Source organism: Diabrotica virgifera, chromosome 7, assembly GCF_917563875.1.
Source record: "Diabrotica virgifera virgifera chromosome 7, PGI_DIABVI_V3a".
Lineage (NCBI taxonomy): Eukaryota > Metazoa > Arthropoda > Insecta > Coleoptera > Chrysomelidae > Diabrotica > Diabrotica virgifera.
Genome location: NC_065449.1, coordinates 20,555,020 through 20,574,626, shown reverse-complemented (window position 1 = coordinate 20,574,626; position 19,607 = coordinate 20,555,020). Strand labels below are relative to the sequence as shown.

Here is a 19,607-nt window from a genome sequence, read left to right as displayed (position 1 = left end):
GATAGATCAGCGGGCTCTGGTTCCAGTTGGGATCCGCCCAATAAAAACTCACATTGTATATAAAAAGCATTAATAAACATTAAATATAAATCATCATACGCGTATCATAAAATATATGATATATTTACAAAAACGCAAGCTAATTTATGGTCCATTTACTCACGGTTTTTGCTGTAAATTTTAAAGAGCCGCTCAGATGAAGATGAAATTTGGCATACACATAGCCAACATACCAAAAAAAAAGTGATACCTATTGTGCCGATGTGTGGTTTTGCTCTGGGGGTGAGTTTCACCCCTTCGCGGGGGTGAAAACATACGTTCAAGATAAGTCCGGGATTGGATAAACTGACTAATTCTAAGCAACTTTAGTTTTATAGAGTTTTCTCACTAAGTCAATACTTGAGTTATTTGTGAGTGAATATATTCATTTTTCAACAAAAAAAAAAACACGTTTCGAGACGGTTTTTCGCAAGTAACTCAAAAAGTTAGTATTTTATCGAAAAAAATATTCTTAGTAAAAATATAGCTTATAAAAAAGTGAAAAAAATGTATATATGTTACAGTTCAAGTTGATTATCCAGTTGGAGTTGACTCCAACTAGTTGGAGTCAACTCTAACGGCTGGTTTCAGTAAAAGTTGATTATAAATATAAAATGAAGATTTATATCCAACATTTACTAGTAAAAGTAGACTCCAACTAGGAAAAGTATACTCTTCCCAATGCCATTTAGTAAAAGTTGATTCTGATTCACACAAACAGCCGATTCTAGAAATTAAATGTTACTGAATATGTTCAAATTAGTCTAGGCTGTATCGTCGCCCCCGTTAGGTAAATTACTCCGATTCGAATTTTTTGCACAAACTTACTCAAAAAGAGGTCCTTATATCAAATCTACTGGGTGCCAGGCAGTACCTTGATCGATAAATTGTTTTTTAAACAATTTTTTTAGACAAATTCACAAAAATAATTTTTTCACTTCGAACAATTTTTTTTAGATCATTTGGGTTATTCTGAGCAAAATGAGTATCTTCTGAGTATTTTGTGATTTTTCTCTAAAATTGATTGTTGTCGAGTTATACGCGATTTAAAATTTAAAAAATGCGAAACTAGCCATTTTCAAGGCTTAATAACTCGGTTAAAATCCATTATTATGAAAGTCAGAAGGTGACCAAACCAACGTTTATAGCCCCCTCTACAAGATCCAGCAGATATTTTTGTCACTATTTTATTACTAAGCTTTACCTTTAATTATTAACAATGGGCGCTAAGTGCGTATTAGGCGGCCGTCAATGGTGAGTGCTAGAGAGATGCACCATTCCAGCCATCCAATGGTGAATCTCACTCGCACTCACATTGACGGCGCCTCAATACACGGTTAGCGCTCATTGTTGATAATTAAAAATAATATCTTATTAATGAAATAATGACAAAAATTTCTTCAGGATCTTATAGAGGTAGCTTTAATCTTTGATTTTTTTAGTTTCTGACTTTCATAATATATAATATCGTATGGCATTTTTGCCTTTCGGACAGTTCCGGCGCCAATTACATCTTTAACCCTGTTTCAAGTAACTAGTGTCGATGTACACTAGCCCAGGGGGACCGACTGCTTAACGTGCTCTCCGAGGCACGGTGAGACGGCTCGTGTCATTATTGAAAATGAAAATGGTTTGTCTTTAGCAGGGCTCGAACCCACTGGCGTATGAGGCCAGCGATTATGCCGTTACTCCACGGCCGCTCGCTCGACTTTCACAATAATTATCTTTAACCGAGTTATTAAACCTTGAAAATGGTTATTTTGGCGTTTTTCAAATTTTAAGTCGCTAATAACTCGACAACAGTCAATTTTAGAGAAAAAAAGGCCCAACGGATCTAAAAAAATTTGTAAGAAGTGAAAAAACTATGTATTTTTGCGAATTTGTTTAAAATCATTGTTTATCGCCAAACTTCACTAAAATCATTCATTATTGTACTCATTTGCCCTCATTTTCGGCAGTAAAGTAACACTTTGTTGTATTGAAAGAAGAATGTTACTTTACCTGCCGCAATAATTAATCAAATTAACCGAGATTGAATGTAAGTGGTCAATGGCAGCAATCGATTATTTATTTGAATGAAATTAAAATTTATTTACTTTAATTATTAAAAATATTGTACAAAATTTATCTTATTATTAATAAAATTTATGTCAAAAAGTAAAATTCTGTAGTGTTTCGCAATTATATTCATACAAAATAAATCAAAACTTTACAGATTTAGTAATTAGGTAGGTATACAATATTGATAACTACCGATTAAACATCAAAACCGACCATCATGCAAAAGTCATCTGTCATTACTGTCATACGAATTTTTTATTTCGTCTAAAATTAAAAAAATTTCCTCAAAGTTTTAAGTAAGTGTTAATGTTTTTTATGATTAACGATACAATTTTGTACGCACCACCTCAATACTCTTTATCGAACGCGTCTGTTCCTCTGCTCGTAATATCAGACTCGTTCGATAAAGAGTCACTTTACTGACTGACTTTAGTGAAATTGGTTTAACAATTTTTCGAGTGCGGTACCGCGTGACACCCTGTGTATTTGTTATAAGGATTGTTATACGGATGTATTTCTTTGAGTAAGTTTGTGCAAAAAATCGAATCAGAATAATTTACCTAACGGGGGCGACGTTACAGACTATTCTAATAAGTAGTTGAAACGGTCAAAACAAAGAAGCGCACACTCATCAAAAATGCACTTGAGATTCTCGTATAATCAACATTTACTGAATCGATCCAGGAAGAGTCAACTCCAACTAGTAAAAGTTGATTTAAATTTTTAAAATCAACTTTTACTGCTCGTTTCAGTTGGAGTTGACTCCAACTAGTTGGAGTCAACTCTAACTGAGAATCAACTTGAACTGTAACATATATACTAAGTCTGTAGACCCGGGAGGAGCAGAGTTGTAGGTAATGAAAAATAGGTTCGTATTCTTCAAATTCCAAATCGAATATTTCAACGTGAAATAACCAAAAAACTAATTGGATTCTAAGCGTCCAGGACATAAGACCGTGGAGGGAAATAGGGGAGGCCTATATCCAGCAGTGGATACAAAGGGCTGATTGATGATGATGATCAGTTTCCGAATTTCTGCAACTCTGTAGTTTACCTACAACAACTTATTCATGGATCGTGCTAATATAAAAAAATACAAGTGTTTGAGTTCGCACGTGTAGGCAGGCACTGGCGCCGGATGTTAGTCTTTAAACAAGTGTTGAAACAAGGTCTTCGGTAAGCAGATAAAACGAGGAAGAAACCTTACAACAGCGTTCCCTGTGTTTCTTAATAAATTTAAATTTTGTTTTCAAATTCTTTGATGAATAGGTATTCTTCGTTTTTATTTATTTTAAGTACCTACGCAAACATTAAAACTTATTAAGCAGTTACATTTCCTAGTGTGTTCTTGTGTAGTTCAAAATTTCCCCATCAAATCACGGAACCCGCGGAACCATGCTCAGTACGCCACTGGAATGAGATACCTTACCGCAAAACAGAACCCGATGGCGCGTTTTCACTGAAGCTCTATGCTCCACTTAGGAGTTCAAGAACTTTATAAATATAAAGAAAATAAATTTATAGTAAGCGTATACTTACGACCAAGTTAATTTTTTCCAAAGTTTGTTTGGTTTCTCGCAACTCCTCGTCAGATTTCCTTAATTTGTCTTTCAGTCGGTCGTTCTCTGCGAGTTGCTGTTCATACAGTTTTTTGTAGTCCAATTCTCCGTTCTCGTTTCGAATATCCGAAGAACTACCAATTCTCGATCGGCTACTTCGGTCTGTGCCGCTCTGCAACAAAAGACAAAATGTAGCAAATACAATAAAATCACTAAATGTATACTTTTGATATACAGAGTGAGCTTTATGTATGGTCAATTATCTCGGAAACGGCTTGCACGATTTTTATGTTTTAGTTTGTAAGGGTCTTGTAATGCGGCCGATATTATGATTGTACATATTTGCATTGTTGACAAATCTTCCGTTTTTCTGGAAATCTAATGAACTTTCTTATTTCAAATGGGGCACCCTGTATATTTTTTTCGTTTTGAAATCCTTAAGAAATACTGATTATTTTTTATGTAATATTCCCTATATCTAAATACCGTAATTTCTGAGTTATTGCTACATTTATTAAAAAAAGTTTTTAAACACATTATATACAGAGAGAGTCTGTAAAGTGGAATAAATTCAATATCTCAAATACTAATTGTTTTTTTGGAAAATGCTCAGACCCGTCGATTAGTATTTCAAATTGTCCTTTTTGACATTCAATAAAAATGTATACAGGGTGTCCCAATTTAAAGATATGACGTCATCGTCGATTTTCTTAAATGGCAACACTGTCATTTTGATAGCTAATTTGATAGGGTTTGTAAAGTTATACATAACTGCAAAATATCAAATTTTTATTCTCTACCATTTACAAGATAATAGAAAATAACAAAGTTATATCTGTAATTTGGAATATATTCAATAATTAAAATACTAACTGTTTTTTTGAAAAATGCTCAGACCCGTCGATTAGTATATCAAATTGTCATTTTTGACATATAATAATAATGTATACAGGGTGTCCCAATTTAGAGATATGACGTCATCGTTGATTTTCTTGAATGGCAACACTATCATTTTGATAGCTATTTTGATAGCGTGTGTAAAGTTATACACATCTGAAAAATTTCAAAATTTTATTCCCTACCATTTACAAGATAATATAAAATAACAAAGTTATGAAGAACAAGTAGTAATCAAATAATAATTGAATTTATTTATTTCAATTAAGCAAATGCTCATAACGTTGCCCATTGACAATTTGACAATAATTGAGGGCAACATTATGAGTTTTTGCTTAATTTATTGAAATAATTAAATTCAATTATTAGTTGATTACTTCTTTTTCATAACTTTGTTATTTTTTATTATCATCTAAATGGTAGAGAATACAAATTTGAAATTTTGCAGTTGTGTATAACTTTACACATCCTATCAAAATGACAGTGTTGCCATTTAAGATAATCAACGATGACGTCATATCTCTAAATTGGGACACCCTGTATACATTATTATTATATGTCAAAAAGGACAATTTGATATACTAATCGACGGGTCTGAGCATTTTTCAAAAAAACAGTTAGTATTTTAATTATTGAATATATTCCAAATTACAGATATAACTTTGTTATTTTCTATTATCTTGTAAATGGTAGAGAATAAAAATTTGATATTTTGCAGTTATGTATAACTTTACAAACCCTATCAAATTAGCTATCAAAATGACAGTGTTGCCATTTAAGAAAATCGACGATGACGTCATATCTCTAAATTGGGACACCCTGTATACATTATTATTGAATGTCAAAAAGGACAATTTGAAATACTAATCGACGGGTCTGAGCATTTTCCAAAAAAACAATTAGTATTTGAGATATTGAATTTATTCCACTTTACAGACTCTCTCTGTATATATCAATTTTTTCGGCCCAGGCAGACATTATTTTATGTTCTTTGAATCACGAGGAACAAAAAAGGTCTAATGTAATGTTTCTCTAAAGTTGATCGTTTTCGAGTTATAAACAATTTAAAACTAAAAAACGATAAATGGCAATTTCCAAGGCTCAAAAACACAAGTAAAAAATATATAATTTTTTAAATTTCGAAATGTCTAAATACAAGTTCAAAGCTTGTTCTATCAGCTTTCTAACAATTAAAAACAAATGTTTTAAAATAAGCATGCTAAAAATTTTTATGGGGAGCTGAACAAGCTTTGAACTTGAATTTAGGCACTTCTAAATTTCAAAATTATACTTTTTATTTGTGTTTTGTCTTTGAAAATCGACATTTTTCGTTTTTTTTTTTCAGTTTTAAATTGTTTATAACTCGAAAACGATCAATTTTAGAGAAAAATTACATAAGACCCTTTTTGTTTCCAGTGATCCAGAGAACCTAAAATATTGTCTACCAGGGCCAAAAAATTGATTTTTATAATTTGTTTTAAATTTTTTTTTAAATAAATTTGGAAATAACTCCGAAATTACGTCATTTGGGTATGGTGAATATTACATAAAAAAATAATGCGTACTTCTTAAGGACTTCAAAACGTAAAAATATACAGGGTGTTCCATGTGAAATAAGAAAGTTCCACTAGATTTCCAGAAAAATGGAAGATCTGAGAACAATATACATACAACTATAATATCGGCCGCATTAGAAGACTCTTACCTACTAAAATCTATAAAAATCGTGCAAGCCGTTTCCGAGATAATTCATCCATCCTCATATCTTTGGCTGTTCCTTAGAACCATCACAAGCAAAGTACATTCAAACCTTAATATTTGTTGACAGCGATACAACATAATCCTCAATAACAACAATTGGTGGTTATCCACACCTTTTCAACAAATTTCGTAAGATATGTAATTGTCATTAAAACCTAACTGTGGCAAATTCCGTATAAACATAAAAAATTGCCATGTAAACCTCTGCAAAGGAAACAGGTCACATGTTAGCAATGTTATAATTACACTTTTATAAAAAAGAACTTATTATAATAATATAAAATTATAAACTATTTTGTTGTTTCAATTTCTATGTATAAAAGAATTTTGTAATCGACTTTAAACTCATAAATCAAAGAAAATGTTTGACACACAATTTTAAGAAAAAAAGAATGTGTGTGTACTTTGTACGCACGTAAGAAGTTATACTTCTATTATATAATTTCAACGAAATAAATATACTTAACAGTTACAATAAAAAAAATTAACAATAATTACCAAAAATTAACCAAAACTTAACAATGCCAAAAATTAAAAAAAATATATATGAATCGTCCGGGATTTGAACCCGCTATCTCGCGATCTCTCGATCTCTGGTCCAGCTCTACCAACCAGGCTATCAAGGCACGTGATATTGACGTTTCGGATATACATAATTACACATAACGGTGACAAGTGAGATATTAAAATAGATATTTTATTATTTTACGCCCAAGGAAGACAAATTCAAAGACACAAAAATTATAATAAATAATACATTTACTAAAAAACACTAATATATTATTTTAATGGCTTATTTGCGCCGATACATAATTTGAAAGATTAGCAACTAAACGTCATACTATCTGTGTGTGCATGCGTGCAGATTTATGAAAAAGTTTACTCTCAATCGCGCCTAAAGAAGTATAACTTCAAAAATAAATAAAAAAAGGTAATACCCGGGCTTGAACCGGGAGCCTATCGATCTGCAGTCGAATGCGCTACCACGGAGCTATATCCGCTATTGATTTATGTATTTTACAAGGGGATCTAAATGTCCTTGCATTATTTACATTTAAAATTGATTAAAATTCAAAATAAAACTTAATGAATTCGCATAAAAGCTGTTGAATATTGCATTTTTATCGAGTTCTGAGCTATTCTGAAAATTTCAGGTGTCTAGGTAGTCTGGAAGTATGTTTAAAATGGATTACAAGATTTCCCGGATATAGTGACAAAGAACAAGTGAAGTATATAAAAACGTTGATTGTTATTAGTTATAAATCGACCAAAACGCATCCAAATCAACTCATTGGTTTTTTAAAACTTTTAATTTTAGAAAACGTCAATATTTTTTAACTTATTTAGTCACCTCAAGGTCAGACAAGATAGATCGCTTGTACAGAAAATACAATACACTGCCAATTTATTCTAAATTTACTTTAAAGAAAACAAACGAGATTTTTCACCAATTCCTGCGTGTAAAATACAACTACTAAGATGAGAGAGTTCCCACGCACTCTATTGACAGATTTAATGTAGCAAACTACACTTTTTTTCTAAACTGTACAACCAGTAAAAATATTGTATAAAAATTGTTCGTCTCACGCTGAGGATGTGACGATAATCCGTGGGTAGAAAACAAAAACGTAAAAGAGATGAACACATCAATATAATTATTACACAAGTTAGAAAATTTCTCAACTTTCCTAGAAATCGACTGCATACCAAAAAAGAAATAAAAAAAATGTAAAGTCAATAAACTGATCCGACATTGGGACGATTTAGATATTTTACATGGTTAAACGGTTCAATTTTTGAGCCTAGGATAAAGATATAGGTAGCTATGGCAAAAAACGACTCAAAGCTGGAGGAAAATATGAGAAAATCGTAATTTTCTTTTGTATTTCACCCCGTATACGAATATTTGTCAATGATTTCTGTTAAAACCTAATTTGAAAACTAGAACATACTTTTTACCTTATTATGTAAAATGAATACATACAATATTTACCTTACTATTTACGTATTCCTTCTTTAAATATAGAGTGTTTATTTCGTGGCAATATCGAAATAAAAATGGTCATAACCATGGTCATGGTCAGAAATCTAAATATGAGAAGATATACAGGGTGTCCTACTAAAAAATTGTATGTTTGCTTTAACACATAGTTATTAATCAGCCTATAGAATTTGTCACTTATTTTCCATGCCTCATTGTCTGCATTTTTTTCTAAATGACTTTTTTGACTCATGAGACGATTTAGGCGTTAGACAAGGATATATACTTTCACATATATTATTTAACCTAAATTCAGAGGAAATATTTAATGAAGACTTGGAAAATTGCGAACATGGAATACTCCTAAATGGAGAACTACTAAACAACATCCGCTATGACACAGTTATTTTTACAGACAGTTTAAACAGTTTACAGCAACTAATAAACAAAGTAAATGAAGTAAGTGAAAGATTTGGACTACAAGTAAACATATTATTATCAAAAACTAAATTTATAGTCATCAACAAAAATAAAATTAGAGGCGTCCAACTGCTTATCAATAATACACCAGTGCAGTGGACCGAGTAAAACAGTTCACCTATCTTGGAATAATAGTAAACGAACAATGGGATCACTCACAAGAAGTAAAATGTAGAATAGAGAAGGCTAGGAGTGCATTCCACAACATGGCCAAACTCTTTAAAAGCCACAACCTTAATCTGGAGATAAAACTAAGGCTCCTACGATGTTATATCTTCTCAATATTATACTGCGGAGTTGAATCCTGGAGTCTCACTGAAGCGATGGAGAAAAAACTTTAAGCCTTCGAGATGTGGCTATACAGACGAATCCTAAGGATATCATGGACGCACAAGATAACCAACGAGACCCTACAACGAAGAATGGGAAAAGAAAGAGAATTGATGTATATGATTAAAAGGAGAAAGTTAGAATATCTCGGACACATAATGAGAAACGGCACTAAATACAGATTCCTGAAAATAATCCTTTACGGCAAAGTATCCGGAAAGCGAGGAATTGGGAGAAGAAGAATATCATGATTACAAAACCCGAAGAAACGGTTCCCCACAACAACAACTAGTCTATTTAAAGCATCAGATAAATAAAATAATAATTATAGCCAGAATGATCGCCAATATTCGAAACGAATAGGTACCAAAAGAAGAAGAGACGATTTAGACGTTTTACATGGTTAAACAATTCAATTTTTAGGCTAGGGTAAAGGCTTAGGATAGCACCTAGACGTATAGGGCAGCATCTATGTCATTAGTGACTCAAGGCCGGAGAAAAATAATCCTCACATGTTTGACATCACACATTTAAGCGGTAATCAAATAGGTATAGATTCAACCGAATTGAAGAGAAAGCAAGAAGAAGCTACGAGACCAAGTGTCATTTCAATTCAAGGGCAAAGATTGAAATGGAAAGATAAAGCTGTTAGAAGAGAAATAGAAGTAGAGGAAACCCGAGAAGAAGATAGAAGGACTGTGTGACAGAAGACTTAGGAGAGAAAGGTTGAAATGAAGAAGACACTAAGGAAGAACGAAAAGACTATCGTGGCTAAGAAACATCCGACAATGGAGAGGGCTAAATTTTAAACAGCTAATAAGAGCAACTGAAGACAGACAAGAATTTGCAATTGTAATAGCCAACCTACATTGAAGAGAGGGATCTTTAAGAAGAAGAATTTAATACTAATCATTTCATACTTTTATTCACATGTACAGTGTCTGATCTGATTAGTAAGAGTGACGAAACAATGTAATATTTATATGTGGTAGAAGAACCAGTAAAAAAGAGTCTTCCAGACAAGACTGGTTCTACAAATAAACGAACGGTTTGGTAATGATCGCAAGGTCTTTATGCAGGATGGAGCACCTTATCATAAGACTAAAAACATTAAACGTTTTCTGATAGGGTAAAAAATGTCTCTATTACCATGGCCCGGCAATTCACCAGACATGAACCCCTTCGAAAATGTCTCAAGGAAAATAGCAGTACAATGCATAGATAACATGCCTACGAGAGTGCCAAACTTACGACATATTAAATTAACTTTTGTAGTAAAATTGTAAGTACATAGTAAAAACAAATAAAAGACATGAAAGTGCCATAAAATGCAGCAGAAATGAAGCAGCTGAGAAAAATAGCTGGAAAGACGAAGATGGACAGGGAAAAGAACGAAAACATCAGAAACGTGCTAAGTCATGAACCGATAGAGAAAAAAATTGAAAAAAGAAAAGTGAATTGGTTTGTACATATAACTAGGATGAACGAGAACAGACTAGTAAAGAAGGTGATAGATGCCAAAAGACAGGGGAAAAGAAGAAGGGGCAGACCTAGAAACGGGTGGATGGAACAAATCGAGGAAATCGGGACCAAGAGAGGGAAAACAGTGCAACAGATGCAAGAAATAGGTAAAAGATGGATAGGTGATACCAAAGTCCGACGCTCTTATAGGGCATAAGGAGAACGAGAAGAAGTAGTAAAATTATGTGATAATTTCAATTGTTTTGTTCAATAATAAAAAAACTACATTATACATTTAAACAAACTTACAACATATCCTTCTGAATTTAAAGAAGTTAAACTAATAGATCTGGAACCCATTCCGGACCCTAAGGAAGTTCTAGACCTGGACAACGATCTATCCCTATAGCTACCACCTCTCGATAAGTCTCTCGATCTGTGTCCCGCATTATCACTACCACTATCATACTTCTTAGCGTAATTATTCGACGTCACCAAGTTTAACAACCCTTTGGTTGGTATTTTCAAACTAGCATACCCGCCCGAAGTTGTAGTACCTCTATAACCGTTGGAAAAATAAGGGCTTTGGTAGTTGGACGTGGGGGAGCTGTAATTGGAAAAGGAAGACGAGTAAGGACTAGTTGAGTTTGTGTAAGGGGAACTGTAAGGATTCGTGTACATGCTTCTAGGTCTATTGTAAGAAGACGTGGTCGTGCCACTCCTGACAGCTGAAGAGGACCGTCGTCTAGGAGTAACATTTTGTTTACTGAAGAAAGACATTATGGCAGAGTCCAACGCGCACTTTACATTTAACTACACTGTACCAGCACTTGTGATATTTTAAACTATTGTTTATTTTAGCACGTGAGTAGATAATTTGTACTTGTGTACTGTACACAAAACACTCCAATCCGCAGTCTATTTTGAACAGTAATAATTTGAATCTTTCTTCTAAATTCGTGAGAGCGCTGCACGTCCAGCGGTTTCGAAAAGTTTTTGGGAGACGAGAGAGGTGAATAAGACGACTAAAAATAAAATCGCATGAAGCGAACGTAAGCAGGTGGCAGAACGATACGGAAATGTAGATAGACATTAGGGCAACAATGCTTAATGTCTAGTGTAATAAATCAGAATACATTCACGATTAAAAAAAGTAAATAAATAAAAAAATATGAAAAAATATTTTTAAGAAACGCTTTTCTTTAGTTACGAGTTACTAAAATTAAACATATAAAAACATTAACTAAAAAGCAAAAAATAAAAAAAAATTGAAAAAATCTAACACATTCGTCAAAGAAAAGCGTGGCGCGTCTTCACCGAATAAACGGTTTTTGCACCACGCTTTTCTTTAACGAATGTGTTAGATTTTTTCAATTTTTTTTTATTTTTTGCTTTTTAGTTAATTTTTTTATAATCTGTTTAATTTTAGTCACTCGTAACTAAAGAAAGCGTTTCTTAAAAATATTTTTTTCATATTTTTTTATTTTTTACTTTTTAGTCTTACACTTTTCAAAGTGTATTAAACTTACACTTTTCAACCTTTTATTAAAGTGTACTTTAACTTTTTCTGTGATCATTAATGATACTATGATTAAAAAAATAGATTTTTGTAAAAAAATATTTTTTCAAGAATTGTTTAAATAAATTAGACTGTTTATTAATTAATAAATTTATAAACAAATTGCATATTTGTAATGTACGTAAAAATTACATACCAATTAAAAAAAGAAACATCAAAATCCATTGAATTGATCCGGAGATACAGCAAATTATATTCGTTTGAGATTGCTTTTTCGGTATTTTAATACAAAAATACAAAAATTCGGTATTTAAAAAATACAAATCCCATTCTTTAAAATGGCATTAATGAGATTCCTTAATTATTATAAACAAATTAGCTGTGAATTAAAAAAAAACATATGGCTAACTTTGTCCCAAATGAACCCAGTCTAAATTTTCTTATTTGAAAATTCGTGTTAAAATACTATCTTTTCGAATATATAAAAAGATTGTTTCTACGGACAACATTTTTAAAGTTATTCTAAATGTTTATAAACTACAAAATTTTAAAAATTTGGCATTAGGATTTTTGACTATGTTAATTATTTTTTTATCTTTTTTTAATACAGTTTGATACTATCACTCTTCTACTTTCATTTGGCATACTCAGAATTGCACTATCTTCATTATTTTCTGTCTTATCTTATTGCAAAATAAAGGTCTCTGGGATAAACAATTAGAATAACTCTTAAACTAATTAATGGATCGGTCTCAAATTTTGAGGGTTTACCCAACTTTGGGTGAAACACTAAAGTTCTAAGGTAGTTTTTGTAAAAGTTATTAACAAATAACGATTTTCACTTATTTTGAAGTTTGCGTAGCAACAAATTAACTTTTTAACTTTCAAAAATCGGCATTTTGAAGGGTTTTTAATGTTCTAAAAAATTAAATTTTGTAATTTTATGTCAACTATTTAGCTTTTGAAAGGGGTGCAAAAAATCGAAAAAATCGCGATTTTTGCACTAAATTGTTAATAATTAAACAACGGACGCGAACTCTAGGCAGGAAACAGGTAGGTTTTCTTCCAATAGGTCTACAATAACTAAAAAAGTAGTCAGCTACCTGGATCTTTGAGTGTCCCGAACATGGTCTATTTCTAGCTTATTACCCTGGTCTATTGCTATTTTAATGAAACTTGTTCAGATATTTTACAGACGTGATTGTTCCATTTTTTTTTTCTGTTTAGTGTCCATTAGTTATATTAAAATTTGTTCTGATCTCGTCACTCTTATTCGGTCAATCAACGTGTTTCCTGCGATTCTTTCCAGCATTCCCTGTTTTTGAAGGTATACTTCTTTACGCGCGATATGAGGGTGAATTTTTATATGTTAATACCTATGATCCGGGCGCATGCGCATTATAACTTTGTTCTGATTGGATGTTCAAATGACATGTCAAAAATTATCCAATATGGCAGCTGTAGCGCAGCTGTGGTTTGGACCGTTGACGGTTTGGTTATGTATGGTTGTTGCATTTTAAAATTTGTGGGAAGAGAAACAACAAAGGTTAGTTAATAGTTATACATACTGCCTTTTTAAATAGTTTTCCTATTATATTTTTGAAGTTATACTTCAAAATGTTTTAATTTATGTATGTATCAGTCCAGAAAAGGTGTGGAAAGAATATATTAGTGTTTTTAAATATTATATTTTTCTACAAACGTGTTAAAAATGCAATTTAGTACATAGGAAATTTAATACGTTATTATATTGGAGCAAATCAGCTGACCGGACGTTTAAAAAAATCACTCTCTTCACTAAAAAGCATCAGACCTACATCAACAGAAAGTCTGTTTTCAACTTCAGCAAATTTCTGTACAAAAAAAGAGCCACCCTGAAAGATCAAACACTCAACAATTTATGTTTTTTTTAAACATATTTCAATAACAAAAACAACGAAAATTCAGATTAAACCCAAATTTATAATTTTTCTATTTTTATAATTTCCTTTAAAATTTTGAAGTTCTCTAAACATTTTTAATTTGTAATCACATTTATACGTTTTTGTATTCATTGGATTGAAAATTTAAAACAAAAACAATTTCATTTAAAACAAAAAATGCTACTTTAAGGCACTAGTGCTTTAAAATTTTTAAGGCACTGCAGTTAAAAGTGAATTGTCAAATTGTGAAACGTCAAAATATTTATATTTCATTTATTAACAATAATATTAATAATACAACTTGCGCAATTTGAAAAAGGTGGTTTAAAAGGTTTTTTATTATAATTTTGTGTCTTTGGATTTGTCTTCCTTGGGCGTAAAATAATAAAACATCTATTTTTATATTTCACTTGTCACCGTGATGTATACAGTTGAGTCCGCGAGTCTTTACCCGTGCGTCATTAATACCTGGCGAGATAAAACACATACTTTTCATCTAGCACCATTCTCTTCCACGCATGAAACTCATGACAAACCAGCTGCCGTTTGTTATTAAGTTAAAACACATGTTATTTTTGTGAACCATCTAGACCCAGTGCATTGAAAAGAGATAGGTACAAAAAAAGACAATTCGGTATGTTTTCATATTTTAAGCACAATTTGTTTGACGTTTCTGCTTTGTTTACTTTTTGGGGCTGTCAGTCAGTTGAATTTTTTGCGGTTTTTGTCGAATTTTTGCGTTTTGAAGTTTCCTTATTATATACAAACAGTTGTTTTCACAACTAATTTTATATTGGACTTTCAAATTTCAAGGTAATAATTATATTTTTGCAATTAATATTTAAAACATACAAAGCTAACAACATTCACACAGTAAAGAAGTGATTGTGTTTGGTTTCCGCCAAAGTGAATAAAATGACAATTAATTAGTTAGTAGTTATAAAATATAATATTATTTCGTATAAAACTCTTTTAAAAATTGTACTTTGATCACATGTACATGTATCAGTGGGTAAAATACTTCTTGTAGTTAGTCAATGGCATTACTTTTGTTTATTTTTGACACTCAACACATTGCAAAATACGTTTAAATAAATAATAAAAAAACCTATTACATCAACACACTGTAAACATTGTTATATATTTAATTTAATTTTTATAAATTGTTTATTTATTAATCACTAATATGATTATGCAAAACTTACTTCAAATTATTACTTCATTAAAATTATTACTTCAAATGTAGCTGCAATTCTGCCAAAAATTTTGAAGCAAAACTTACATTTGATATTCTACAGATTTGGTAACGTTAAATTTTATAATAAAACCCGTAATCGGAACAGTAGCCACTTTCTGCCACTTGTTGTTGCGTGAAATAGATTTCCGACTTATTTCGTATGCTTTAAATGATGACGCACGGGTAAAGACTCGCGGACTCAACTGTAATTATGTATATCTGAAAGGTAAGTTGCATGCGGCTTGATGGCCTTGTTGGTAGAGCATTGGACCAGAGATCAAAAAATCGCGAGATTGCGGGTTCAAATCCCGGACGATTCATATTTTTTTCTTTTTTTTTTAATATTTGGCATTGTTAAGTTTTGGTTCATTTTTGGTAATTATTGTTAATTTTTTGTATTGTAACTGTTAAGTAGGTATATTTATTTCGTTGAAATTATATTATAATAGAAGTATAACTTCTTACGTGCGTACAAAGTACACACACATTCTTTTTTTTTGCTGTGTCGGGTCTTGTTGACGTTGTAAATTAGTTAAAAAAGTCAGAAAATGAGAAAGGTGAGTTCACATTGATAGAATGGGTGATAACAGACGTGCAAAGATTGTAGAGGGAGAGAATTCGAACACGAACAGACCGTCCGGAAGACCCCTCAAACTCTGGTAGGACATCAGAACTCCAACTTTGCTGCAACTTTGAAAAAACAAGATGTTGTCTTAAAATAGGAAGAAGAGGAAGAATATTATGAAAGTAAGTTTTTCAATAAATTCAACAAGGAAACGAGGAAAGGAAAAAACGCACAAAGACAAAGAAATAACCGTTGAAAAAATTGTAATCATTCTGTTATTTTATGTTGTGAGTAGGTACTATTCAAATTTGGTTGATTTTCATTACTGAAACCTCGTATAATATACGAAGGATATAAGTTATTATGTCTTGAATTCCTGACAAAATAACAATGCAATTAAATTATGAAGTCCTTAAAATATTAATAAATGTCATCACGCGTGTTCGAGGTCTTTGATAGCAGGTGAGTCACATTATTCTTCGGTTCCTATTCGTTAATCTCACTTGGCACAGCCTTGTGTTACTGCAATGTGTCAAGTGGTGCCCATGAGTCTACAAGGTATCGTTATTTTTGTGTTCACTGTATTCTAAAATAAAAAAATTGTCTGGCACGCGAAAATCAATATAGAAAAGTAAATTTACTGTCTTTTTTTTCAAAAATAAACCTCAAAGGATTTTCGTAAGTTCCGTCGATGGTAGAGATTGGCTAGTTTGCGATTAATCTTTAGCAGTAACAAGATGATGTTGTCACTGTGACGGGATAGCAGTTATATATTTGTCAAAGTAATTTAGTTCTTTGCTTAACGGGTGATTTCTGGATTCTATCGACGACAGTAGATAGACAGATTTATACAGTATGTCCCTGTAAGTTGTATCAATATGGAAAACTTTTTTATTATTAATTTTACGAAAAAAAGTTATTATTCATAAAAAGCTCTGCTTGGTCCAAAGCCTAAGATTTAACCATCAAATATCAAATTTTTTGAATGTTATACAAGGTATGTCAAAAAGTTTGAATTTCACTTCATTTTCAGATATTTTCAGTTATTTGAATTCAGATAACTCTTTTATGCTCAGAATATCTTGGGTTCAACGCATTTCAAACAGAGAAGTCTTAAACAGAGTAGGTCAAGGCGAAGGTGACTTAATGAAGATGATAAAAAAGAGAAAACTTGAATATCTGGGGCATATAAGTAGAGGTAGCAGATACAGGATGCTGCAGTTAATACTCAATGGAAAGATCGACGGAAAAAGAGGAATTGGTCGAAATAAATATTCATGGTTCCGAAACCTTCGTCAATGGACTGGCTTATCAGCAGATCAATTGTTACATGCCGCACAAGATCGAGAACGATATCGGCAAATTGTTATGGAAGCTACCCACGCCTAAAAATTTGGGCACGGTACTTAAAGAAGAAGAACTCTTTTATTATTAATTTTACGAAAAAAAGTGATTCTTAATAAAAAGTTCTGCATGGTCTAAAACCTAAAATACAACCATCTTATGTCAAATTTTATCAATTTTATGGGAGGTATGTCAAAAAATATGAATTTCGCTCAAGAGTATAATACGTTTATTTTTTACAATATCGAAAATTGTTATTATGAAAAGTTATTTAGAATTAACAACTATTTTTCAGTATGTAATTACATCCTGCTAATTGAAATATTCTGAACTATAAAAGTACTTTACTTTTGGATGTAATTGCATATTAGAATATAATTTTTAATTCCAAACAACTTTTCATAATAGCAATTTTCAATATTGTCAAAAATAAAGCTACTTTACTCTTGAGTGAAATTCAAACTTTTTGACATACCTCGTATAATATTCGAAAAATTTGATATTTGATGGTTAAATCTTAGGTTTTGGACCATGCAGAGCTTTTTATGAAGAATAACTTTTTTTCGTAAAATTAATAATAAAGTTTTCCATATGGATACAACTTACAGGGACATACTGTAGATAGATTTAAAGTTGTGGTCTTCTGGCTTATTCTACTGGGACCTTTTCAGATCTATTGTGGTCCTCTAGTCCTAGATAATTTTCTCTAGCCTGACCCTTTTTAAAAGTATAGTAGCTTCGAGAGTGAACCTTCCATCTAGCTATTTGCCGTTGGATTTTCTTCTCCAAATGCAAAAAACCGCACATTTGCCAGACTGTCACAATGACATAGCTTCTTCCAGGTGACAGAATCTGCACAGGTCATCATCTGACAATCCCATCAGCTTTAAGTGCCTATTGAGCTTACAGTGCTCTGTTAGCAGACCTACTATGGCTTTGACTGTTTTCCTCTCTTTGTTCTGTATGTTCTGTGATGAACTGTTTCGCCTGTCTTTGTCCTGGTGAATTCCTCCACCATTCCAAAGATTTGTGAGCTACCCACTTTCTTGTAGCTATTCTTGTTACTGCTTGCAGCGCCGCAGAAGGGTTCCGGTCCAACGAATGGCATTGATGAGCCTTGTTTGGCCATTTCATCTGCTTTTTCATTGCCCTTATGACCCTCATGCCTCGGTACCCATGCTACCGTAACCTTGCGCTGCCTTCACCTTAAGTGAAGATGGCAACTGAACGGAACGTTCTTTCCTGTCTTTTTATTTCTTCCACGCAGTGATGGATTGCCGTTATTTCCGCCTGGAAAACTGTGACATCCTTTGATAGACTTACCGGGAAATGTATTCCTTGATTTGTCCCCAGTATGCCGGCACACCTTCCGATGTTTTTGAGCCATCAGTGTACCGAGTAGCAGCAGCTTGTATGGGTACACCTTCCTTCCAGTCTTCCCCGCCTGGTATATTAATTTTGAACTTATTGTTCAAGTTATATCTCGTAGCTGTTGCATCGATAGGCTGCCCCATCACAATATCGGCTTTTAGCTCCTCGATTAGCTTTCTGTTGTCAGCACCATACACCTGGCTTATATGTAGCTGACTATGCAATAATCTGTGCATCACTGATTTGGATTCGCCCTGAACAAAGATATGAAGTGGTGTAGGAGTTGTTTTTATGGCCCCGGTAATACACAGGCATGCTAGCCTTTGTGTATTACCTAGCAGCCTTATTGCTCCCATTTGCTGCGGCTTTGTCCACCACGTCACCCAGCCATAGGTTATCATGAGTCTAATAACCCTTCTGTATAACCATAGAGTCATTTTGGGGTTAAGCCCCCAATTCTTACCGCACATTCTTCTACATCTGCCCAAGGACATAGTAACTTTCTGTGTGGTTATCGACGGGTAATATGACCCGTATGCGCGCCAATGGTGAATAAAAAATTCTTAGTTGTATGTCAAAAAATCCGCAATAACTAAATCGTCAGTTTGTAAGAAAAATTTCAACATCCCGTATCTCGGAAACGAAGCATTTGCGGACATATGTTTATAAAGCAAACTGTCATTATTGTTTCCTGCAGAATTAACCCTTAAAGTTGCCGCATTTATTTAGAAACCCCCTGTATTGATAAAGAATATAGCTAGTTGCTAAAGTACGTAACTTTTTTATTATCCAACATAAGCTAATGAATCAAAAAACAAAATGTTAAGGAACCAGAGGCTATAGTTGGGTTTTAATTTCAGTATTCTATATATTCTAGAATATTCCACAGGGTGTGGTGAACTTTGAGAAAAAACACAGTTTGATTGGTACACCCGGTATACAGTGACAATTTACCTGTCTAGCAACAATTTTATTACAGCGATATTGTTAAAGAATAAGGCTATAACATATTAAAGAAATCACTTAAATCGGACAACAGGTTTAGGAAATTCGAGACATTAAAAATTACCCATTTTTAAG

General features: G+C 32.5%; 1 protein-coding gene across 7 annotated transcripts in view; it reads right to left on the bottom strand.

The window, feature by feature from the left end:
* LOC114327714 (protein phosphatase 1 regulatory subunit 12B) overlaps nt 1-19,607 on the bottom strand; it is a 209,146-nt gene that overhangs the window by 41,957 nt on the left and 147,582 nt on the right. For all 7 annotated transcript variants that reach the window (XM_050655426.1, XM_050655427.1, XM_050655429.1 and 4 more), the window contains one exon: nt 3,640-3,831. In XM_050655426.1, the coding sequence (XP_050511383.1) occupies nt 3,640-3,831 (192 nt within the window). The remainder of the gene's footprint in view (nt 1-3,639; nt 3,832-19,607) is intronic.